At 35.1% G+C, this 26269-nt stretch overlaps 1 protein-coding gene across 1 annotated transcript in view; it reads left to right on the top strand.

Moving 5' to 3' along the window:
• Window positions 1-9421: 9421 nt before the first annotated feature.
• LOC134854110 (E3 ubiquitin-protein ligase DTX4-like) overlaps window positions 9422-26269 on the top strand; it is a 41835-nt gene continuing 24987 nt past the window's right edge. The window contains exons 1-2 of the mRNA XM_063870223.1: window positions 9422-9939; window positions 11117-11255. Of these exons, the coding sequence (XP_063726293.1) occupies window positions 9501-9939; window positions 11117-11255 (578 nt within the window). The 5' untranslated portion in view covers window positions 9422-9500. The remainder of the gene's footprint in view (window positions 9940-11116; window positions 11256-26269) is intronic.

Here is a 26269-nt window from a genome sequence, read left to right as displayed (position 1 = left end):
TTTGTGCTTTTTTTGCAAATTTATTTTTTCGCGGTTTGACTTTTGATTTCTTTACAAGTTCGGTTCATTTCCTTTGGTGAAAGGAACGCAAACTCCACTATTGAACAGCGAAAGTGTAAAGGTCACGAAAATTTTCATCGAATTTGCAATTTAGTAGCTAATGTAGATTGAGAATTAATGGCTAGTTTTTGGGGAATTCAAGCATCCCTGGTTAAGTGGTTATGCGTGAGACTAAACGTTGCATGGTCGCAGATTCTACACAAAGCCGAGTTTTTACTAATTCGAGGCTTTTTCTACTTTTTCTTTTTTCACTTGATAGAGCTGCTTTTTGGTCGTGTTCTCGCAAGTGTTAGCGAAGCGCAGCTTCGCCTTGTGTTACACTTGCGAAGCCAGTGTATTAGCACGAACATTCCTTTTTCCAACCTAATTCGCAAATAAAAACGCTACTTTTGGTGGCACTTTTGAATCGGTAGGCTGCGGTGGCTGTATAATGTCATATGGGCTTTAACATTTGATAGGTAAAAAGTTAACTCAGTTGATCCCGCTTTAATTCATCACATGAACCGAAAAAACTTAATTGTTTCAAACGGTAGTACAATGATAAAAGGCTTGGTTTCAGAAATTTTCCAACTTAATGTATCTCGCAACTTTTTCGAAATGCACAATTTTTACATAATTTGGCTTTATGCTTTCCAATTTCCAGTTATAACTCCGGCCGACATTAGTTGTAATCAGGGGCGGATCTAGGATTTTCTCGAGGGGTGGGGGAGCGGAATTTCGAAAATGTTCGAAAGTTTAGTCGACCTTTTTTTTAGCTCGACCAAATTGATTTTGAAAAAACAGGTCAAAAAAGCGTTTTTAGGCACTGGAAATTTTTGACCAATAAAGCGCGTTTTTTTTCGGCGCGCGCTCCCCTCTGAAAATCAGTATGTTTTCAGGTTCGGTAACATTTTTCTGACAATCGTCCGTCTGTTTATTTTCGTCGGATTAGTTCCCATATCCCGACTTTTTTTCAGATTCGGCTTTTTCCCAAGTTTCTGTAACAACCATGCTTGAGACCAAAAAGTCCGGGAGTTTGATTCCAGTCAAGACCTGTTTTCTTTCGGAAACTGAAACGTTTCGTTTAATTTAGATTATTGCCGGTCTGCTCATTTTTGTAGGCTTAGTTTCGCTCAAAGAACTTTTTGATTAGTCGGCTTCATTCTATCATTACAAAAGCTCCTTGTATAGTTTTCATTGAAATAGGTATTTTGTGCTTTTTTTGCAAATTTATTTTTTCGCGGTTTGACTTTTGATTTCTTTACAAGTTCGGTTCATTTCCTTTGGTGAAAGGAACGCAAACTCCACTATTGAACAGCGAAAGTGTAAAGGTCACGAAAATTTTCATCGAATTTGCAATTTAGTAGCTAATGTAGATTGAGAATTAATGGCTAGTTTTTGGGGAATTCAAGCATCCCTGGTTAAGTGGTTATGCGTGAGACTAAACGTTGCATGGTCGCAGATTCTACACAAAGCCGAGTTTTTACTAATTCGAGGCTTTTTCTACTTTTTCTTTTTTCACTTGATAGAGCTGCTTTTTGGTCGTGTTCTCGCAAGTGTTAGCGAAGCGCAGCTTCGCCTTGTGTTACACTTGCGAAGCCAGTGTATTAGCACGAACATTCCTTTTTCCAACCTAATTCGCAAATAAAAACGCTACTTTTGGTGGCACTTTTGAATCGATAGGCTGCGGTAGCAGTACAATGCCATATGTGCTTTATCATTTGATAGGTAAAAAATTATAGGCACAATTTGATTGGCACAATATGTTGCATGCAAAATTGTATCTTTTTGTATTTGGTGCTCCTTTTGCGGTATCGAATTTGCAATTTAGTAGCTAATGTAGATTGAGAATTAATGGCTAGTTTTTGGGGAATTCAAGCATCCCTGGTTAAGTGGTTATGCGTGAGACTAAACGTTGCATGGTCGCAGATTCTACACAAAGCCGAGTTTTTACTAATTCGAGGCTTTTTCTACTTTTTCTTTTTTCACTTGATAGAGCTGCTTTTTGGTCGTGTTCTCGCAAGTGTTAGCGAAGCGCAGCTTCGCCTTGTGTTACACTTGCGAAGCCAGTGTATTAGCACGAACATTCCTTTTTCCAACCTAATTCGCAAATAAAAACGCTACTTTTGGTGGCACTTTTGAATCGGTAGGCTGCGGTGGCTGTATAATGTCATATGGGCTTTAACATTTGATAGGTAAAAAGTTAACTCAGTTGATCCCGCTTTAATTCATCACATGAACCGAAAAAACTTAATTGTTTCAAACGGCAGTACAATGATAAAAGGCTTGGTTTCAGAAATTTTCCAACTTAATGTATCTCGCAACTTTTTCGAAATGCACAATTTTTACATAATTTGGCTTTATGCTTTCCAATTTCCAGTTATAACTCCGGCCGACATTAGTTGTAATCAGGGGCGGATCTAGGATTTTCTCGAGGGGTGGGGGAGCGGAATTTCGAAAATGTTCGAAAGTTTAGTCGACCTTTTTTTTAGCTCGACCAAATTGATTTTGAAAAAACAGGTCAAAAAAGCGTTTTTAGGCACTGGAAATTTTTGACGAATAAAGCGCGTTTTTTTTCGGCGCGCGCTCCCCTCTGAAAATCAGTATGTTTTCAGGTTCGGTAACATTTTTCTGACAATCGTCCGTCTGTTTATTTTCGTCGGATTAGTTCCCATATCCCGACTTTTTTTCAGATTCGGCTTTTTCCCAAGTTTCTGTAACAACCATGCTTGAGACCAAAAAGTCCGGGAGTTTGATTCCAGTCAAGACCTGTTTTCTTTCGGAAACTGAAACGTTTCGTTTAATTTAGATTATTGCCGGTCTGCTCATTTTTGTAGGCTTAGTTTCGCTCAAAGAACTTTTTGATTAGTCGGCTTCATTCTATCATTACAAAAGCTCCTTGTATAGTTTTCATTGAAATAGGTATTTTGTGCTTTTTTTGCAAATTTATTTTTTCGCGGTTTGACTTTTGATTTCTTTACAAGTTCGGTTCATTTCCTTTGGTGAAAGGAACACAAACTCCACTATTGAACAGCGAAAGTGTAAAGGTCACGAAAATTTTCATCGAATTTGCAATTTAGTAGCTAATGTAGATTGAGAATTAATGGCTAGTTTTTGGGGAATTCAAGCATCCCTGGTTAAGTGGTTATGCGTGAGACTAAACGTTGCATGGTCGCAGATTCTACACAAAGCCGAGTTTTTACTAATTCGAGGCTTTTTCTACTTTTTCTTTTTTCACTTGATAGAGCTGCTTTTTGGTCGTGTTCTCGCAAGTGTTAGCGAAGCGCAGCTTCGCCTTGTGTTACACTTGCAAAGCCAGTGTATTAGCACGAACATTCCTTTTTCCAACCTAATTCGCAAATAAAAACGCTACTTTTGGTGGCACTTTTGAATCGATAGGCTGCGGTAGCAGTACAATGCCATATGTGCTTTAACATTTGATAGGTAAAAAATTATAGGCACAATTTGATTGGCACAATATGTTGCATGCAAAATTGTATCTTTTTGTATTTGGTGCTCCTTTTGCGGTATCGAATTTGCAATTTAGTAGCTAATGTAGATTGAGAATTAATGGCTAGTTTTTGGGGAATTCAAGCATCCCTGGTTAAGTGGTTATGCGTGAGACTAAACGTTGCATGGTCGCAGATTCTACACAAAGCCGAGTTTTTACTAATTCGAGGCTTTTTCTACTTTTTCTTTTTTCACTTGATAGAGCTGCTTTTTGGTCGTGTTCTCGCAAGTGTTAGCGAAGCGCAGCTTCGCCTTGTGTTACACTTGCGAAGCCAGTGTATTAGCACGAACATTCCTTTTTCCAACCTAATTCGCAAATAAAAACGCTACTTTTGGTGGCACTTTTGAATCGGTAGGCTGCGGTGGCTGTATAATGTCATATGGGCTTTAACATTTGATAGGTAAAAAGTTAACTCAGTTGATCCCGCTTTAATTCATCACATGAACCGAAAAAACTTAATTGTTTCAAACGGCAGTACAATGATAAAAGGCTTGGTTTCAGAAATTTTCCAACTTAATGTATCTCGCAACTTTTTCGAAATGCACAATTTTTACATAATTTGGCTTTATGCTTTCCAATTTCCAGTTATAACTCCGGCCGACATTAGTTGTAATCAGGGGCGGATCTAGGATTTTCTCGAGGGGTGGGGGAGCGGAATTTCGAAAATGTTCGAAAGTTTAGTCGACCTTTTTTTTAGCTCGACCAAATTGATTTTGAAAAAACAGGTCAAAAAAGCGTTTTTAGGCACTGGAAATTTTTGACCAATAAAGCGCGTTTTTTTTCGGCGCGCGCTCCCCTCTGAAAATCAGTATGTTTTCAGGTTCGGTAACATTTTTCTGACAATCGTCCGTCTGTTTATTTTCGTCGGATTAGTTCCCATATCCCGACTTTTTTTCAGATTCGGCTTTTTCCCAAGTTTCTGTAACAACCATGCTTGAGACCAAAAAGTCCGGGAGTTTGATTCCAGTCAAGACCTGTTTTCTTTCGGAAACTGAAACGTTTCGTTTAATTTAGATTATTGCCGGTCTGCTCATTTTTGTAGGCTTAGTTTCGCTCAAAGAACTTTTTGATTAGTCGGCTTCATTCTATCATTACAAAAGCTCCTTGTATAGTTTTCATTGAAATAGGTATTTTGTGCTTTTTTTGCAAATTTATTTTTTCGCGGTTTGACTTTTGATTTCTTTACAAGTTCGGTTCATTTCCTTTGGTGAAAGGAACGCAAACTCCACTATTGAACAGCGAAAGTGTAAAGGTCACGAAAATTTTCATCGAATTTGCAATTTAGTAGCTAATGTAGATTGAGAATTAATGGCTAGTTTTTGGGGAATTCAAGCATCCCTGGTTAAGTGGTTATGCGTGAGACTAAACGTTGCATGGTCGCAGATTCTACACAAAGCCGAGTTTTTACTAATTCGAGGCTTTTTCTACTTTTTCTTTTTTCACTTGATAGAGCTGCTTTTTGGTCGTGTTCTCGCAAGTGTTAGCGAAGCGCAGCTTCGCCTTGTGTTACACTTGCGAAGCCAGTGTATTAGCACGAACATTCCTTTTTCCAACCTAATTCGCAAATAAAAACGCTACTTTTGGTGGCACTTTTGAATCGGTAGGCTGCGGTGGCTGTATAATGTCATATGGGCTTTAACATTTGATAGGTAAAAAGTTAACTCAGTTGATCCCGCTTTAATTCATCACATGAACCGAAAAAACTTAATTGTTTCAAACGGCAGTACAATGATAAAAGGCTTGGTTTCAGAAATTTTCCAACTTAATGTATCTCGCAACTTTTTCGAAATGCACAATTTTTACATAATTTGGCTTTATGCTTTCCAATTTCCAGTTATAACTCCGGCCGACATTAGTTGTAATCAGGGGCGGATCTAGGATTTTCTCGAGGGGTGGGGGAGCGGAATTTCGAAAATGTTCGAAAGTTTAGTCGACCTTTTTTTTAGCTCGACCAAATTGATTTTGAAAAAACAGGTCAAAAAAGCGTTTTTAGGCACTGGAAATTTTTGACCAATAAAGCGCGTTTTTTTTCGGCGCGCGCTCCCCTCTGAAAATCAGTATGTTTTCAGGTTCGGTAACATTTTTCTGAAAATCGTCCGTCTGTTTATTTTCGTCGGATTAGTTCCCATATCCCGACTTTTTTTCAGATTCGGCTTTTTCCCAAGTTTCTGTAACAACCATGCTTGAGACCAAAAAGTCCGGGAGTTTGATTCCAGTCAAGACCTGTTTTCTTTCGGAAACTGAAACGTTTCGTTTAATTTAGATTATTGCCGGTCTGCTCATTTTTGTAGGCTTAGTTTCGCTCAAAGAACTTTTTGATTAGTCGGCTTCATTCTATCATTACAAAAGCTCCTTGTATAGTTTTCATTGAAATAGGTATTTTGTGCTTTTTTGCAAATTTATTTTTTCGCGGTTTGACTTTTGATTTCTTTACAAGTTCGGTTCATTTCCTTTGGTGAAAGGAACACAAACTCCACTATTGAACAGCGAAAGTGTAAAGGTCACGAAAATTTTCAGTTTTCTCAGTGTATTAGAAAATCTACCTATGATCAAATCTTTGATTTTTCTAGAAAGTCAAAGGGCTTTAAAAGCGTCTATTTTTTCTTTGAAGTTTGAAAGTGGAGTTTTTTCAAAAAAAAACAACTCAGTTTTTTTTTGTCTCTTTAGTTGCGCTCATTGACTCTTTTTCAACTGTCTGTTAGCTATGTTTATTTAATCTTTATCTAACAAAATGGGCATACTGCGTTTGCAGCCTTTTTCTGGCTTTCTGGAAATGTGTTTTTTAATACGCTTCATCTATTTCAAATAAGCTTTCCTTACTTTTCTATCCATTTCAAACTATTGTATAAAAGCGCCTTGGAAAAAAGAACTAGTCTTCAATTTAGCGTTATGACTGGTAAACAAAATCTAAACGGTCAAAATTCTTATATTAATTAACAGTCTTAATGCGCTACCGATGCAACGTTTTTTAAAACTTTTCTGTTGAGCACAACGTCTAAGAAAAATAAGATCAGAAAGTTTCAGAAAAATGGAATCAATTCAACTTCAAGGCTAGACAGGACCTGCATACTTTTTGTCCAAAATTTTGAGTTTACATATTCATTTCAGTCTGAAACGTAAGCTTAAAACAGCAAACACCATAATTATAAAAGCATAATTTTTAGCAAATTGAATCGCGCTATGAATCAACTTGAAATTTTTCAAAATTTTGTAGCTGGAAGAGCTTGCTCAAACAACTTAAGCTTTCGCAAACCGATTCGCTCAATGAAATAACTTGCAATGTTTCATGGTTTCCTAGCTTGAACAGCTTGATTCGAAAAACTTGAACTTTTAAGCACACTAATTCGCGCTATGAAGTAACTTGAAATATTTCAAAGTTTCATAGCTGAAATAGGTTCCATAGAGAAACTTCCTTTTTGATAACCGATTTGGTCCATGAAATTAGCTGAATTAGTTCAAAGTTTCATAGCTTGAATAGCTTGTTTAGATATTTCAAAGTTTTCTGGATAAAACTAATTTTTTCACTAAACATTTCGGTCTAAGTAACAACTTGAAGTATTTTGAATGTTCATAGATTCAATTGCTGGCCTAAGAAAGCCGCACTGATTGGCTTTATGAAACAATTTGACATATTTCAAAGCTTCGTCGTTCGATTAGCTCGCTTAGAAAAACGTAATTTGGCTCTAATAGGTAAACTTAAACTATGCGCTATCCGTCTCCCTTTATGAAATGCCTTGACGTTTTTCATACGCTCAAAATTGGATAGCTTGTTTAGCTATTTTAAGTTTTTACTGATGAAAACTAATTTTTTCACTAAAAATTTTGGTCTAAGTAACAGTTTGAAGTATTTCAAATGTTCATAGATTCAATAGCTTGCTTAAGAAAACCGCGCTGATTGGCTCTATGAAACAATTTGACATATTTCAAAGCTTCGTCCTTCGATTAGCTCGCTTAGAAAAACGTAATTTGGCTCTAATTTAAACTATGCGCTATCCGTCTCTCTTTATGAAATGCCTTGAATTTTTTCTTGCTTGAATAGCTTCCTAAACAATTGTTTTTCCGCGTTTTTCTTTTCACAATTGAATTGCTGGCTTAAAAAGCTTTTTTTAAGGACAGTTTTGCTCTATGAAATAAGTCGAATTGTTTCAAAATTTTCGTTTAATAGCTTGCATAGGTTCGCTCTATTAACTAATTTAATTTTTTTCTGAGTTTCGTCGAGTGAAAAGCTTACTAAGAAATTGTAATTTTTCGCTAGTTGATTCGCTCTATGAAACAACATGAAATTATTTCAAAGTTTCATAGCTCGAATAGCTTGCTTAGAAAAACTTAACTATTTGCCACCCGAATCACTGCTCAAACTACCTTGAATTGTTTCAAAATTTCAAAGCTGTAAAAGCTTGCTTATAAAAACTTACTTTTCGCTAACCGATGAAAATAACTTGAATTATTTCAAAAATTCACAGCTTGAGTAGCTTGCTTAGAAAAACTTAACTATTTGCCACCCGAATCACTGCTCAAACTACCTTGAATTGTTTCAAAATTTCAAAGCTGTAAAAGCTTGCTTATAAAAACTTACTTTTCGCTAACCGATGAAAATAACTTGAAATATTTCAAAAATTCACAGCTTGAGTAGCTTGCTTAGAAAAACTTAACTATTTGCCACCCGAATCACTGCTCAAACTACCTTGAATTGTTTCAAAATTTCAAAGCTGTAAAAGCTTGCTTATAAAAACTTACTTTTCGCTAACCGATGAAAATAACTTGAATTATTTCAAAAATTCACAGCTTGAGTAGCTTGCTTAGAAAAACTTAACTATTTGCCACCCGAATCACTGCTCAAACTACCTTGAATTGTTTCAAAATTTCAAAGCTGTAAAAGCTTGCTTATAAAAACTTACTTTTCGCTAACCGATGAAAATAACTTGAAATATTTCAAAAATTCACAGCTTGAGTAGCTTGCTTAGAAAAACTTAACTATTTGCCACCCGAATCACTGCTCAAACTACCTTGAATTATTTCAAAATTTCAAAGCTGTAAAAGCTTGCTTATAAAAACTTACTTTTCGCTAACCGATGAAAATAACTTGACATATTTCAAAAATTCACAGCTTGAGTAGCTTGCTTAGAAAAACTTAAATTTTTCGTTAACCGAACTAGTCGATGAAATAACTTGATAGATTTCAAATTTTTATTGCTTGAACAGCTTGCTTAAATTTAAATTTTTTATTACACTGATTCGGGCTATGAAGTAACTCTAAATGTTATAAATTTTCATAGCCTGAATAGCTGGTTCAACTTCTTGCAAAACGATTCGTTCCATGAATTTTAAAGTTTCTCAAACCGATTTAGGGCATGGCTTAACTTGAAATTGCTCGAAGATTCATTGCTTGATCAGAACGAACTAATTTTTTGTGAGGGGATTGAATATTATATACGGGCTTGCTAGTATTCTTAAATTACAGCACTGTCTTTTTCTGGTTGCGTCATCTCGGCTAAGCTTTAATGAAAACTTAATCAATCCTCAGTTGGTTTCTAATTTTGCTGGGTAAAATTACCCTGGTGACCGGCAATGTCTTACATTTGCCTGTTAAATGTCAGAAAAAATGACCGAAATATATCCGGTTGGCTTAAAAATTGAACTTGCTCAATAATTCAAATTATCTGCAAATTTATATCTAATGTTTGTGTTGTTGCTTGGTTGATTACGGAGCAAATGAACGGAAGAATAAGCTAATTGGATGAAAAGGCGGAAACGGCTTTAGAGCTTACCTTCATTTCAGTTTTTAAATGCATCTATTAAGCTAAGAAATATTTTTGGAAAGTGAACTACGTTTTTACTCAGACTAAATTCAGTGGAAAGCAATATTAAAAGGTCCGTGCTGCTGTTTATTTGAGATTGTTAGTAGCTCTAGCTTTCGCTTTTCAGACAACTATTTGATGTGATTTAAACAATGGAGTCAAAGGCAACTGCTGGAAATTCAGTGTGTCCGTCCAGTTCAAAAATGCCCACTCAAACACAAGGTAGCTCACCGACAAACGACGAGCCTCAGACATCCAAAACAGTCGTAGATTCCCTGACGATTAAAGATCACACAAGCCAATCATTAGACGAGGCACTTCGCCCTAGCAAGGTTAGAAGTAAGAAAGTTTCGGATAAGCAAGCGCCTGGTGTTACAGTTGCAGATGCCGCAAACTCAGGCCAGAGCAGCTCCTCAGCCACTTCACCGTCTGCTGGGAAGAGAAAGAGCAAATATAAGTTGTGCGCCGGAGGTGAACCGGATTGTGACGACGAGTCTTCTTTTGGCTCGGAAAGTTTCAACTCGTTTTACGGATCGAGAAGCAGCGAGGACAGAAGAGATTTCGTAGTGTGGGAGTTCCTCAATGAGCAAGGTACGTTAGTTAAGTGCCGATGAACCAAGTGGCTAGTCAGTTGTTTATGTTTTTTTAGTTGTTTAGGTTTTGTAGTTGGCTCAGCTTTATTGAAAGCTTCAATCAATCGTCGGTCAATTTTACGCTCAAGTTTGATTTGTTGCAGTTGGACTTCTGATTTCCTATGCGAAAAGTTACCGTTGATTTTTCAAGTAGAGTTTAGATTGCCAAAATTGCAGTAGTCAAAATTGCAGCTTGCTGTAGTGCTCGGTGAGCTCTTAAGTATATTCAACCAAGGCCTCTGGCGCCCAATTTTTTTGAATAAATATGCACACATGAAATTTTTCTAGCACTGGACTAATATTTATTCGGGTTGAGTTGAATTGTTTTGTCATGTAGAGTAGATTTTGGGTTAGTTTTTAATCCTGAATGACGTATTATTAGCTTTGTTTCCTTAGTTGAGTTAAAAGTGAAGTGATTTTTCACTTGTTTAGGTTCAGTTCTGGGGCGGGGCTAGGATGTTCTAGAGGGCGGGGGCAGAATTTCCAAAACTTAGTCGACTTTTTTTAGGTCAACCAAATTGAGTTTACGAGCCGTCTCAGAACACTATAAAAACCCTATTTGGGACAACTATTTTTACGCCGCAAGCAATATTTCGAAAAAAAAGCAGGCCAAAAAGGCGTTTTAGGGCACTTTTAAGAAAGTTTTGACAAAATTGCGTTTTTTTTTGGCGCGCGCTCGTTCTTAAAATCAGTATATATTGACGCCGAAGGCGCCTTGGAAAGAAAAAGTTCAGGGTCGGTCGGCCAAAAATGGATATCTCATAATAGTACAAAGGGAGGCCCTTTGGGTCGGCAAAAGGTCGAACTCCTGAGGGGGAAGCATCAAAAATTGTCGATCTTCAAAGATTCAAGAAGTTCTGGCCTAGCTGGTTGATATTCGACTGTATTTTATGCCACCGTTTGATGCTGTACTACTACCGTAGTGTTTATGGTACTAGCCAGCTAGGGATTCGAACCAACGCCTAGGGATTCGTACCCGTTAGAGAAATTAGTGACGTTTAGTCATCAACATAGAGAAATGAAGATGCTTACTGTGAGAATTAACCCATATACTGCATCTCTCTTTTTATTAGGGACCACAGCATTTTTGAGGGAGCAAACTAGTAGCGTGTTTATTACTATTTTAAGTTTATCAGGTATCTGGAAGCCGTATGACCCTCTGATCACGCGGCTGGTGGAGAAACAGCGAAGGAAGGTGGCGGTGGTGAAACTCAGAGAGGTGGATGCGAAAATGTGCAATATTGTGATCGACTTCAAAGCCATGCAGCAAATAAGGTATGAACCGCACTTCCATCCACGGCAAAGGAGGCTGTTCTCGTGACAGAAGGACCGACTGCATGAAATTATTCAAAATAAACAACGTCCCCTAAGTTGTCAAAATGAGACAGTGATGTCTATTAAAAAAACAATTTAAATTAATTTGACTTTTCATTTAAATCTATTATATATTTAAATGAGGGCTTCTCTATCTCGTCATGTTTAAGCATTTTCAACGTATTATTTTTGCATGTTTAAGCTATATCGTATATTGTGAGTTAGGACCGAAGTGTAACTCATAGAGTAATTTCGGATAGGGTACACCGTCTGCTCGTCACGCTATCTTATTTTCGGCCGGATAGATTCGTGCAACTTCTTAGTCTAATACCGATCCTAATCTTACTCTTATACTATCTAGTCTCAGGTTGTTTAACTAGTCTCTGCTAGGCTCAATAGATCTAGGGTATACTGGTTTATTGCGGCTGCTGAAGTGCTCGGGAGAGTCCAACTAATTTCTAAGTTAAATTCAAATCTCTCTGGTGCTGAAATTACAAGTAACTTCAGCACTTACAAATAAGTGGGTTGTTAGTTAGATGGATCATGATTGGTTAATATTAAATACTTTACATTGGTAAAACATTTAATTTATCCAATCATAAAATATAGTTTAGATCAGGTTCCACCCATCCGGGTTTTACAGAGTTTTTTAGAACAGTTCTTCTGTAATTCAAGGGTGGATGATGGACGTTGGTATTTGGCGAACATCATAATTTTCTTCCGCTTCTTCTTGTGACAACGACTGAGTCTTTGCAACAAAATCAATTCTGATTTCAGAATGGTTGGCTATGTCAGGTTTTTCTGTTCTTCGTGGAGAACTTCTTTTGTGTTTGATCTAGCTTGGGAATGGCGTGGAGATTGTGCGTGGAGGGGATGCCTGGTTACTCGGATCTGTACGTATACTTGAACATCGAGGTGGTCATTGGTCTAGTTCAATGAAGTCCTTTTCTGCGAAGTCAAGTCGTACTCTAAATCCTTTGAGTTGTGATTGTGAGCGGCATATCGATTGTAGTTGGTCATTCTCTCTCGAGTGTAGTGAGGTCGTCTTGTCTTTTGATGTTCGTCCTTGGTGTTGTATTCTGATCTATATATTGCATCATGTGATTTTACATTTTATAAAACTTTTATTAGTTTAATATTTTTTAATAATGATTTTAGTTAGTTGTTTTCACAAAAGCTTTTTGTTTTAGTTCGGTTATTTTGAAGAGTTACTCACCCTTGAGTAGCTCTTATTAAAAATAAAGGTGTGGTCACAAAGCGTGGATGTAGCACGGTGGGTTAGGCCGGCTATAGAGCATGCTCAGGACGTCCTTTCCTGGTGGGTTAGGCCAGGTGTGGGAGTATGATTTCATGCGGTGTTTGTGAGGGGTCCTGTTATGTGACAACGTTTTATGTTGGGTTTGTTGTGGTCTTACTTATGTCTTGTTGGTTATGTACTTTTTCCAAAAAGCAAATTGTTTGTGGTATGGGTTTGTCTTTTGACTTTTTTGTGTTTTATTATTTCTTTCTAATACTTTGTAATAGTCTTCAAAAGAATAAATTATCCAGTTTTAAACTGGGTTAATCCGGTTTGGGTACCGTTGGTTTCCTTTTCTTAGTCATGCTGTTATTCTATGATTTGTGGTATTTAGTAAGCTGCGTTGGTTAGTTTTGTTTAGTATATGATTCCTTTCCAACCGGGTTAAAGGAAAGTTTGAAACATGTTATTATATGTTAGAGTTGTTGAGTGTGAAAACTTGAAACTGAAATTCATTATTTTAAACAATTCTTCGTGGGCGAGCTGTGCGAGTGTGGATAGAATTTTTGTGCGAATAAATGAAAATATCAAAAGGTTAGTACTGCAATTGCATTTTATTAATTTACTACATAGAATTTAGAAATTTACTGCTAGTTATGGGGGAATTTTAAGATACAAATTTTCATCATATGTAGATTTACTGCTTTTGGGGGAAAATTTTATAAATTAATTTACTGCATTGGTATTATATTTATTTAATTGTTGGTGCAAAAGTTTAATAGGGTCTTAAACAGTTTTGAAGAAGTTTGCTATTTTTTATTTTTCTTTTGTGAATTTTTCAGATGATCTAGGATGAAGGCTAAAAATCTAAAGAAAACATGAATAAAGAATGGTGAGTTTTTAATACTGTAATTAATTAGTAATATTTACTTAATTCATACTTACCTGTTAGTCGTCGGGGAAAAAACCGTGGGGGAAGATGTCGTGAATTAGTTCTGAAGTTGTTAGTAGTTTAGCTAGAATGCGGATGATATTTTTAGTCTGAAGCAGTGGCCAAAGCAATTGAAGTGCCTTAATAGTGGTTAGTTCTTCAGTGCCTACTGCAAACTCATAAGGTGTGTTTTGGATTAAGTTATATAATTTGTGGTTAAATTTAGTGTTGTGGATGAATTCTAAAATTGGGATTTCTATAGGTTGTAGGAACTCGTGCGGGATAAGGAAGGGTCGGGATTCTTCGGCGTTGAAGGTCTTGGTGATGGGGCAGAAAATGTACATTTGGGTTATGGGGTCATAATTACGAAGAATACCATGAAGGTTAGTGTCTTTAATACAATATGTGAAATTTAGGAAATACGGTGAAGTGTATTTTGAATTGATGAATTGAAAACGATGGTGTGGTTGTCTAGAGGGTGTGTGGAGGTCAAAGTGATTTTGGATGAAACGATAGTAACTGTATGTATGTGTTTGTTTAGTGCGCAACATAATATCATGTGAGCAGTGCAAATCTCTTTCGTGTGGTGCAAGGAAGTGAAAGGTTAGTGAAAAGATTTGGAAGCGTTCTTTAAAACTTTCGTATGCTTGTGTGTTTGTTAGTGCTTCTGAAATGATGTGATCAAACTTTCGGTCGAAGATGTTTAGTGTAAATACATATGGTGTCTTGATGAAAAATTTCTCGGTGATTTGTGGATTAGCGAAGCGATCGTCGTCTAAGAATTGATCTTGGTTAGCTCTGATGATGTTGTGATCGTAGTATTCTAGTGTATATTCATTAGCTCTAGGTGCAGTGTGTATTTTTAGTGATTTTTTATATCCAACGTAAGTAAACTGTCTAGCGGTTAGCGGTGTAGTTAGTCGATATAGAATGTCTTTGTTTCGTTCTATGTCGATGGAAGTGTTGGATAAAGGTAAGCAAAGAGGGTTAGTGAAATGATAGTATGAGGTCCAAGAGAGAGTGGGCATTAAAACGTATTCATCTACAAAGTTGCGTGTTTCGTTAGTGTCGTGGGGGGTGTTTAAGGTGTATTGTGGAAATGAGGGTAAAGTGATAGCTAAAAATTCTTTAGTGTTAGTATGCTGGGGGTGGTTGATGTATTCACGGGCTGTTCCTGGTTTTGCTGGGAAAGGATGGTTGGGGAATTTTCTTTTAAAAGTGCGGTAAGCTCTATTAGTGTTTAGTGAAGATATAGTGGATGTGGATGATGGTGTTAATGATTCAGTATAATTTGAAGAGGGTGTAGGGGGATTGGATGAATTTGTAGTGGAGGAGATTTGGTTTATGGTCGGGGTGTTAAGGTGGTAGGGTTGTTGTTGGAGGGTAATAAAATTATCTAGTTCTGGGGAGATTCGGGGGGTGTTTGGAGAATGAGATGATTGGTCAGAATGGTATGAGGAGTAGGTTGGGGTAACTTGGGAAGCATAAGAGGGTGTCGGAGTGATTGGGTCAGGGTTGTTTGATAATATGGGTTGAAAAGGAGGTTGAGAAAAATTAGAAGGGTTATGAAAATTATTGGATGGGGATGGTTCTGAGTCGGCAAATTCATCGGGGGTTTCAATGTTTGGATTATTTAGCTGTGAGATGGAGTATAAAACTGAAATATGTGAGTTAGTGTCGGAATTCATGTCTGATGTTACATTGCTAGATGGAAAATCGGGTGGCGGAAAAGCAAAAAGTGGTATGATTGGGATTGAAGAGGTAAGATTGGTTGGATGGGAATTTGATCGGTGTAGTGATCCAAGTTGGCGGCTCATCGTGGGCTAAAAAAATTATTATTTTGAGACTGAAAAGCGGTGGTATGGGGCTGTTCGATAATTTGTTCATAAGTATTATCATCATGTGATTGATGTGTTATTATATGTTGGACGGGACTTTGCGATGTATTGAGTCGAAAATTTGGATTATGTGTGATTGCTAAATTTCGAAAATTTCGTGGTACTAGGGATAGTGGATGGTTATTTGGTAGGGGTGGTAATTGTGGTGCCGTTGGCTGTGTGTCGACATTGTTATGTTCTTCGTCGTATGTATTTTGTCGTGTTGTTATTTTTGTGTTATATTCTTTTATTTGTGCGTCTAAAAGAATTTTGTTTATAGATGTGGAAAAAATTCCAAAAAATCCTGCAAAGAGTATGCGTGCTACGCTTGCTTGTCTGTTTACTTGTGTGTGTATAGCACATGTGTTGTAGATTCCTTTTAAAAGTGAGAAAAGAAATCCAATAAAGTTAAACATTGCGTATAAAATAGTCAATTTTTCTAAGATGTAGTAGGGCCATCCTAGAAAATCGAGGATCTCATTTTTGAGTGTAACAAAGCTAAAAATGTTAATTGGTGATATATCTTGGGGACGGTATTTTTCGCCGTTTAGATATATATAATCTTTAATGTCTTTAAAATATCCGCTATAGTCTTGTGTGTAGATATCGGCAAATCCTGCGGTTTCTGCAAGTTTGCGTAAATTTTGGTCTATTGATTGTCTTTGTATAGTGTCCATTTGTGTTAATAATTCTTGGAATTGTTGTGTTCTAATGTGATGTTGAATATCTGATTTTGAATAGATTCCTATTGATTGTAAGTCTATATTTGGGTTTCGAGCGATAGCGCGAATGCTTTCTGGTGAAAATTTTTTGAGTGATTGCATTAATGTGGGATATGGAGTGAGAAGATAATATTTATTTTCATCAGGGTTTAGTTGTACTACATTGTGGCTATTTTCTGATCCACATGGGACTGCGGTATCCCAGAAATAGGTTCTTCGTGAAAGTGTATCCACGAAATGTACTTTATTCTTATAAAAGATAGGGATTCTTTTATAACATCGTTTATCTTCAAAAACGTATAGTGGTGATACTTTTTTGGTACAAGTATAAAACCATAAAATGTTTCCTTCGTAGTCTAAAAAATTTGATCTATTTCCTGATAATAAGTATCCTGCATAGGGTATTTTTAATACTGCTAGTGCAAGTGATTGTAATATTTGTGTTCGTTCTAATTCGCATAGTTGGTGTAGTGTTTCTAATTCGGAGAGTGACATTTCTTGAAAAATGCGGCTAATTGTATAGTCTAGTTTCATATCCAAATGAATATCATAGTGGATATTACCGAAATATGTAGTATTCATTAGTGATAATTCTTGTAAGCGTGTGCTTCTGGTGTCATAAGGTTTTAGATGTCCACCAGGTTGTCCGTTGCTTTTTTCAAAATTAACTGGTATATAGGATGTTCCTTCGTTTAGAGGATGACCTGTGGCATATGGGTCGATTTTTACTTTTCCAGTGGTCATGTCGAATCCTTTTTCGTATTCAACTAATATTTCAGAGTATTGTGTTCTGTGAAGTGGATTCCTGTATTTACATGCAAGTTCTGTTTCTTGATATATTTGAAATCGTGTCAATTTATTTTCTATATTGTCTATGTTTCTAAAATCGGAACTTAGTTTGCGTGATGGATGGACTTGTGCATAAGGAATTGATTGTATAAAATATTTTTCGTGAAATTTTATCATACGAGCGTGTATTTTTGCTACTTGAAATGTTGTACATGTATCTTCGGGGAACCAAACAATTGTTGCTTGTGTTCTTGTTGTAGGGTCGCAATATCCTTGATCATTTTTACAAGGTAGTCGGATTCCTTGATAGATCATTGTATTATCAGATAAATCTCGTGTGAGTTGTATTTTTTCGAGTTGTATTTTCCAATCGAAAAACATTATTTCTTGGTATCCTTTATTTTTCGTGTCTGCTTTGCAGTTTGATGGGTTATTTATACCAATGTGTGGTATCCAATGTTTATCATGTAGGTCATAGGTTAATCGTCCGTGTGCGCCGTTATACGGGTACTTTTCGTCTAGTTTTATATGTCCTTGGTGTCTTTCAAGTTGTGATTGGTGTACAGAGTCTGAAAAAACTTGAAAGTTAACTAATTTTCTTTGGGAGTTTTTATTCTGTGTGATGTTTAGTCTAAGTAATTCATTTTTACAATCGTCGGGATTGAGATGTAAAAGGCGTTCTATATTACTTTGATAGAATGATTCATGGTCAAGTCGGTTTTTGTTTCCGTTGGAGACTTGTGAACAATGTACTTTCTTTTCGGAAAATGTCGCTGTGAATTTATAACCTGTAACTGTTGTTGCTCGGGCTTTGGAATAGAGTGTTGCTATTATATCTGTGGTTTCTATAGCTTGTGGTTCTGTTTCACATTGTGATACTTGATTTATTGCATATTTGTGTAGTGTTTTTTGTTCATTTTCTTCGCAATCGTAATGTGTTACTAATAAATCTTGTGGTCCTGTGCGAGGGGAAGGGTTTATGTTTTGGTTTGAGGTCACTAGAAAAAGGAGTTGGAGAAAAATTAATAATTTTAGAATATACATGTGTATGATAATCCTGAGTATGGGTTATAAAATGTAATGTAACCAATTGTGTTTTTGGTGTATCTGTCGTATTTATATATTACTTCAGTAGTTATAAACGGTGGTGGTAGTGATTGAGCTGTTATGTTAGGTGGATTTAATGGGTAGGGATGTTGTGTAATATTGTTTAATTTAACTGTGATTTCAAACTTTAATTGTAAACTGTTTTGTTGGAGTATTTGAATATTGTGATCACGGATATCGTTGTGAATATCTTGGCGATATTGTAATCTATTAAGTGCCCAGTTATGAAGGCGGTTACTTTCTTGATGTTGTCCAAATAATGGTGGAGGTGCTGTGAATGTATTCCAATCTAGTCTTAAAGGAATATTTATTGATGATTGTTCTCGATATCTGGCGTCGAGATTATTTGGAAAATTTAAGTTAAAGGGTGGTGGTGAAAATTGGCTTATTGATGGTGTTGATGGTAGTGATAATGTTTCTGGTAGTGATGAGGATGTTGTTGTATCCGTAGAAATATCTATGGGGTCATTGACTAAATTTGGTTCACCTTGTGTAAATGAATGTGTAGTCCAATATGGCAGTCGTGATGTTAGGTTTGGGGGGTTAAAAGGATTTTCTCGTGCTTGTTCAGATGTTGGTGTTGAACCTAAGTAGTCTGAAGGTAGACTTGAAGTGCTTCGTTGTGAAAAAAGTGTAGGAGTTTCTGGTGTGATATCAGTGGTGTTTTCTGGAGTGGTTTGTGATGGGGATTGAGGTATATCAAAATGAACTCGGGGAGTTTGAAAATTTCTGTTTCGTCGAGGGTGTATAATTTGTCTATTTATTTCTGTTGTGTTTTGGTTTTGACTAAGGTTTCGTATTCTACTTAGTTCTTGTGGTAGTGTTGGGTATAGGTTATATGTTGGTTCGCTTAAAGGTGCTTGTCGTTGAACTGGTTCTAGTGGTTCTGATAAACGAGCGTGCCGTTCTTCAAAAGTGTATGGATTGTCTTGAAAAGAAATTCGTGTAGATGTTTGAGGATTTTGTGTAGTTGAAGGTGGTGTTGGATTATCTTGGGATGATGTCGGTGAAGACTGATTCTGTGACTGTTGGGTAGCAATTTTTGATGGATTTTTGAATTTTTACTTTAGTGGGAAGGTTTATGTTTATTATAAAATTCTTCCAAAAAAATAATTAGAAAAATTGTTGCTAGGGCAAATGTGATGATTGCTTTCTTTATACATTTACATATTGTCAAAATGAGGGATGATAAAAATGTTATGAAAATTACAAACAATAAAAAAATATCAGTTCTACTGAAAATTGTTCGTATCATTTAGACAAGTTGTTAAAATCGTACCTGTGGATATATTCAAGGGTTTTGGAAAGTTGGAGGAATAGTTCGAGTAGAGTGTAGAAAATTAAAAAAATGTCACAAAAAATGATTAGGATTATTAGAAAAGATTCAAGTATATCAAAAAGAAATATTATAAAGGCTTCAAGTATTGAAAAAAAATGTTTAAAATTTATAAGTATTTGAGCAACTGTTTGAGAGAAGAGCATTTAAGAAATGATCTCTTGGTCGATTATTTTTTGCTGTTTGAGGCGATTTTCTAGTGTGGTCGAATTATTTATTAGTTTTTTGACAAGTGGGTTGAGTTTTGTAAAAAATTGTTGGGGGCAATTTTCATGGTGACTGGGAGGTCGTCTTTTTCTTTATTTTTGTTTGTCAAATGATCCGGGGTATGGTGAGATTTTTATACTTTAGGCTAATTAAAATCTTCATTTTGTTACTTTAGGCTAAGTTATCAAATTTGTTTTGGGGGTATTCGTGGTCTGAGTTGGGGAAATATTGTTGATCTTTGGGTTATTAGATAAGGGAGGGGTACGGTATTATGGTGATATTTATTTTAGTTGTCAAGTTGGAGTGGTTTGCTTATTTTTGACCTGGAGGTTGTAAAGTTATAGTTAGAGATGTGCCTGGAGTTCTAGATTATTCGTCTAATTGATCTTAGTTTGAGTTAGAGAAAGTGGCGGATTGGATGAATCCTATTGGTCTATTTTGAACTAGAATTATTGCGTACTTGTGAGCATGTTATTTTGAAAAATTGAAATGAAAAATGTTACGGAGGTTTCAAGATTGTGAAGTATAAAATCTTAAAATTACTTTTTAAATTCTACTTTCTTTAATATTTTAGATTGGGGGATGAACATTTTGTAGTTTTTACGTGGTTGATTTCGGAGTCTTGTTGTTTTTCTATGTTCTGATTTGTCTATTTCTTCTTGGGGTATTATTTGTTCGGTCATTTTTCTATTTTTTCTTTGTTTTTGGGATTCTTTATGGTTTTGTGTATTGTTTTCGGTGGCGGTTGGTTTTGTGTTTTGATTTTCGGTGGGGTTATCATTTTGTTCTGTGTTTTTCAGATGTGGTTCATTTTGAATGATTTTTAATCCTGTGAAAGAATATAATTGAGTTAATTCGCGGAGTGCGTATTCTTTTGGGTAATAAGGTAATAGGTTGTTTCGATGTTGAACGATTTCTTTTTTGTTTGAGTCGGTAATTTTATATGTGACATCAGTGGGTTTTGCAATTATTTGGTAGGGTCCTTTTCGGAGGGGTTGTAATTTTTTAGAAATTCCTTTTTGAGTATTAAAATTAGGTATTAAAACAAATGTTCCAATTTTTAAATCGGAAGCTGGTGTAAAACGTGAATTGATTTGTTCATTTATGTTTTGTCTTTGTAATAACTTTTTCGTTATTTTTTGATAAATTTCATTGTGTTTCTTATCTCTATTTAAAATCCATTCGGTGTGTGTACCGGAGGCTAATTTAAGAATTTGTGGGTGATGAAAATGATCTTCATCGTGTGTATGTAATGGGAGGTTATAACAAATTGAGTCTTTATTTGGTTGACAATAACCTTGTGCGTTTTTATGGGAATTTGCTGTAAACATTATTGGTTTGCGTGGCTTTTGGTTGAAAACCATTTCGTATGGTGACATTCCTAAAGTTGTCGTAATTTGTGAATTATACGCTAAGGGAAATAATTTTACATCTGCTGACCATTCGGTATATTTTGTATCATTTCCGTTGATGATACATCTAAGATATTCTTGTAGTGAACGGTTCATACCTTCGACTAAGCCGTTTGTCCAAGGTGCATGAGATGTACGTGGTTTGTGTTTAATGTTGTATAAATGACATAGTGTTATAATTTCATTATTTATGAATTCTGTACCATTGTCTGTAACTAAAATTTCTGGTAGTCCGAATTTTGCTATCCAGTGTTCATAGAGTGTTGTGTAAGCGTAATAAGCGTTACAATGTGGTACTGGGTTAAGTGCTACATAATGTGTAAATGCGTCAACAATTACCATAATGTAGGAGTTTCCTTCTGATGAGGGTGAAATTGGTCCTTTAGTATCAAATGAGATACGGTGATTAAAGTACAAACTTTGTCCTTTAAAATCTTGTTTTTGTGCTATTTGTTTTTGATTTGGGTAAGGTTTATTCAGTTGACATACTATACAATCATTGCATAGTACTTTTATCCAAATTGGTGCATTTGGAAAGTAAAAATTTTGTATAAAATTTGAATATGTTTTTTCTGATCCAGAGTGTCCTTTAATATTTTGTGTATGTGAAATATTAAAAGCGATGAGAATCATACTTATAGGGAGGCAGGGGACTATGGATTCGTTTAAGTTGTATTCTAAAAGGTCTGTAGTTTCATTAATTGTTGTGTAATTAAATTTGCGAAAGTATCGGAGGAGTGTTTTGTTTCCTAGAATGGTTGAATCTGCTTTGATAGGTTTAGTTTTATATTTGTGCCATGATTTCAGTTGTCTAATTATCGGGTCAAGGTTTTGATATTGTTTCAGTGTTGAAATTGTAATCGTATCTGTTGGGGGGAGAAAAATGTTTTCAATTTCGAATTTAGATAAGGGTATTGTATCAAGTGGGTCATGGAGGTCAAAAACTTGATTTATTGTGTATTTTGAATCATTTGTTTGTGGTCCTGATAAATTTATTTTATCAGTTAAATCTTCTTTTTCAATTAGTGGAAAATGGTCTTTTTTAGGCGGGTGTTGTTTTGTTCGTTTTTGTTGGGTGTTATTTTTTATCCATTGAGAATATGGGATTGGTTTGAAAGTTGATGTTCCAAGTAAATCAACTTCATAATGATTATTTTGACAATCTAAATAAAGTGGAAAATGTTGTAAATTATTTATTTGTGATTGTTCAATATCAGTTTTAACTGCATATTTGCATTCTAATCGAGGTGATGTTTCGTTTTCTGCAAGGTAGAATTTTATGTTTTTGGGTATTTCAACTGTTGTTTTTCGTGTAAGTAATTCAGGTGGTGTATTTCGACTTAAGGTGTCTGGTAATGCAAGGTTTTTTCCTGCAGTCCAAACTATATGTAAGTTTGGAAACTTCATTAGAATTAGTTGAAATCTGTAAACTCGGTGGTTTGGGTTAGATTTCTGTGTGAAAAGAAAGATGATTGGTTTATGGTCTGTGAATAGAACTGTGGGATGTTTTGATCCAAGTATCAGAAATTCATATTCTGTTAGTGTATATATTATGGCTGTACATTCTCTCATTAGAGTTGAGAGTCGTAGCTCTGCTTGAGTGAATAATCGGGAATTTGCTGATATCAGGTTCATTTTATTTGTACCATTATGTGATTGTAATAGTGCTGCGCCGATGCCAAAGTTCGAAGCATCGCACATTGCATAAAATGGTTGATCAGGGTCTGGAATTGTGTTTGAAATTTGTTCAGTTAAAAGTTTCTTTATTTCTTCGAATCGTGCTTGATGTTCTGTATTCCATTCAAAATTATTTTGTTGTCTAAGGATGTTGTAAAATGGTCGTAGATATAATTGCATTTTATAAACATATTTACTTAAAAAGTTTAACATTCCAAGGAATTCTTGGATTTTCTTTTTATTTGTTGGTGGTTGAAGTTTTTGAATAGCGTCAATGCGTGATTTCAGTGGAGTGATTGTTTTTCTTTCTATGTTATGTCCTAAGAATTTAACTCTTGTCAGAAAGAAGTGTGATTTATCGGGGGCGGCCTTCAGATTTTCGTTCTGAAGTATTTGATGATATTTTTCTAAAACTTTGAACATTTCGTCTTTTGTTTGTGATTGCATAAAAACATCGTCTAGATAGGTGATTGCGTTTTTCTTGAGTATCAGTGGTCTAAAAATTTTGCTCATAAAAGCTGAAAATGCTGCTGGTCCTATGGATATTCCATAGAATAAGCGGTTGAATTCATATTGTTGGTTTCCGATAACAAATTGTGTTAAACGTCGTGATTGTTCATCTAGTGGCATTTGATTGTATGCACTATTCATATCGGCGGTTGTAAAGTATTTGCCGTTTATTTTTGTTAAAATAACTTGTATTGGTTCGATGGGCCAATTGCATTTTGATTCATCTATGAGTGAATTAAGGTATCTAGCGTCGAGAACGATTTTTAATGATTCTCCTTTAGCTAGAATGATAACAGGGTTGATGAATGTGTTGCCTTTTGGTTGTTCTTCTTTATTAACTGGTGATATAATATTGTACTGTTCTAAAATATCGAGTAATCTGTTTACTTTATCATGTAAGTGAATTGGTACTTTACTTGCTCTCTGTTTTTTGAAAACTGCGTCTGGTTTTAATGGGAGATGTAGTGATGAACTGATTTTGCCAACATCGAATTTTGATGTTGCATAGACAGATGAATATTTAATTAGCTGTTTGGCTAACTTTTCGAATTCGTCTTGTGTTATTTGTGAATGTTGGAAATTAAACATTGTTAAAAATTTCTGTTGGTCTTCTGTGTAGTTACTTATGTTGAATGTAGGTTTGAAATATGGAGTTTTTGTGAAATAATCCGTATTTCTGTTTTCGTTACTTATTATATTATTTATAGATAATTCTTCATTAAGAATTGTAGATTGGCAAATATCTAGTAATTGGAGTATATTATTTACGCGATAGGCTTTTTCGTGTATTGGTGATATTGTAGCGTTAGTTTCACAATATCCTAAAAGTCCTAAAGGTAATGTTACTTGGTAAGGTGTGTTGTTATAAACGTGTAAGGAAATAATATCTGAATTCGAATTTTTCAAATATTTTATTGATGAGATTGTGATTTTGAAAAATTTATGAATAGGTTTGAATTCAAAATCTGACATATAAAATTTTTGTTTGTTTTGTTCTTTATCATATTGGTGAACTTGTTTGATTGAAAAATTATATATGTTTCCTGATAGTGGTTTCAGGTGTTTTCTTTGTTGGTTATATATTGGATAAAATTTTGAAAAGAATGGTGGTTGTTTGTTTAATCTTTGAAAAAATGTTAGGGATGTTTCTTTTGTTTTTGTATATTTATCTTTGATTAATATTTTACTATTTAGTATATTAATTGTTGGTATATACTTCGAAATAAATGGTATTCCAATGATATTATATTTAATATCAGTGATATGGAATATTTGTTTAAATGGCTTGTTTAGAATTTTACTTTGTTCCATTGTTCTGGTGGGGAGGAGAAATAATTGGATTTTTCCGTAGTTTATCAATGTTGATCCTTGTGCTGTTGCTAGCTTGCTGGAGGTTTCAAGAGGTGTTAGCTTTGGGTGTAAGGATTTTATTTCATTCCATGTGGGGATGTTTATTATGTTTGATTCTGCTCCTGAATCAATTAAAAAATCTATTTCAAGGTCTGGTGGTTGAAATTCTTTATTTCTTGGGCTTTCTAAGAGAAATGGTATTGTCCAAATTTTTTCTTTGGGTTGTTCTTTTTGTATATTTTGATAAATGTGGTTTGTATTCAAGCATTTTGTTTTGGTATTTTTATTGGTTTGATTTGTAGTGTTAATCTCATTTGTTTCTTGTGTCGTTGGTGTGGAATTTATGGGTGTAGTGTAATAATTTTGGAGAAATTCTGATTGATTTTCATATATATGTGATGGAAAGGGTTGTTCATATATGACAGATTCATAGTCATTTTCGACTTTTATCATATTGATAGAAAGAGTGTTTTCAGTATCACTTTCTGAATCTGATGATGTACAATTTATTTGATTGAGTTGTAACGTATCAGTTACTGTGTCATCAATACCTGGGGGGTCTGATGTTGTTTCTGGGTTAGCTTGTACTTGATTGATTTGTCTTTGATGTTTAGGTGTACTGCTTCTATGACGATTATTAGAGTTATTATAGTGATTATTATTCCGGTGTGGTGATTGGGAATAATTTCTATAACGATTATTATAACTTGGGTGTCGATTTTGTGAATTATTTCGCGATCTGTTTTGGTAATTATTGTTTGGTCTGTTATAGTTTGATCTATTATATGAGTTATTCCTTGATCGATTGTTCGGATAATTTTGATTTCGGTTGTTTGAATAACTTCTATTTCGATTATAGGAGTAGTTTCTATTCCTATTGTATGATGAATTTCGTGATTGGTTGTTTGGATAATAGTTATTTCTTGATTGGGAATTAGATCTAGAAACAAATCGTTGTGTATTTGAATTTGATCTGGAGTAGTTATTTCGACTATTTGGTCTATTGTAGTGATTTTGTGATGAATTATACGTGTTTCTTCGTTCTGGTGATCTTCCTCTATAACTTGAGTTATATGGGGATTGATTTCTTGTATAATTTGTATTGTTCGGAAGTGGTTTTCCTGAACTGTTGTTGCTGTGAACTGTTTTGTTCGGTAGATTTTGATCTTTTTTCATGTATTGATAAAATGATTTATTTGGTTCTTTGTATTTTTGAGGTTTATTTTGACTATCTTGCTGTTTTTGTCTACATTCGGAAATACTATGTCCGTATCGTCGGCAATAATTACACCATTTTTTGAAAGATGGTTTGCCTTTAAAGTTCGGGTTCTTTTCGTAAATATTGAGTATTTCAGTGATTTTTTCAACGAGGTCTGTTTCTGATTCCTGTATATTATTAATATTAGTGGGAGTCGTTTCAATTTTGTTAACGTATTGTAATTTCAGATTTTCCGTTTCTTCTAGTTTCATCGTGATTTCTGCTTGTTCTAATTTGTCTACTAGTTTTCGAAAATCTAAATCGGGTTCTCGAATTGAAGAAGGATGGGATGCTCTCTTTTTTATTGCTATTTTCCTTAATTGTGGTGTTAAGGTCATCATTAAGATTTCTGTCATCTTTGTGTTTTTATAGTCATGTGTATTTAGTGAGTATGCTTTTCGAACTAGTGTTTCGATTCGTACTGCTATTTGCTTGATGGTTTCGTTTGGTAATCTGCGAATTTCATTACATAAAACTCTTTGTTGTTGTTTGTTTCTTTCGGAGTCAAACATTTTTGAAAATTCTTGTGTAAATCTTTTCCAGTTTGATTTTATTTCTAGAG

The sequence above is a fragment of the Symsagittifera roscoffensis genome, chromosome 9 (genome assembly GCF_963678635.1).
Source record: "Symsagittifera roscoffensis chromosome 9, txSymRosc1.1, whole genome shotgun sequence".
NCBI classification, from domain to species: domain Eukaryota; kingdom Metazoa; phylum Xenacoelomorpha; order Acoela; family Convolutidae; genus Symsagittifera; species Symsagittifera roscoffensis.
The sequence above is the reverse complement of the archived record's forward strand: the minus strand, read 5'-3'. Positions and strand labels throughout refer to the sequence as shown.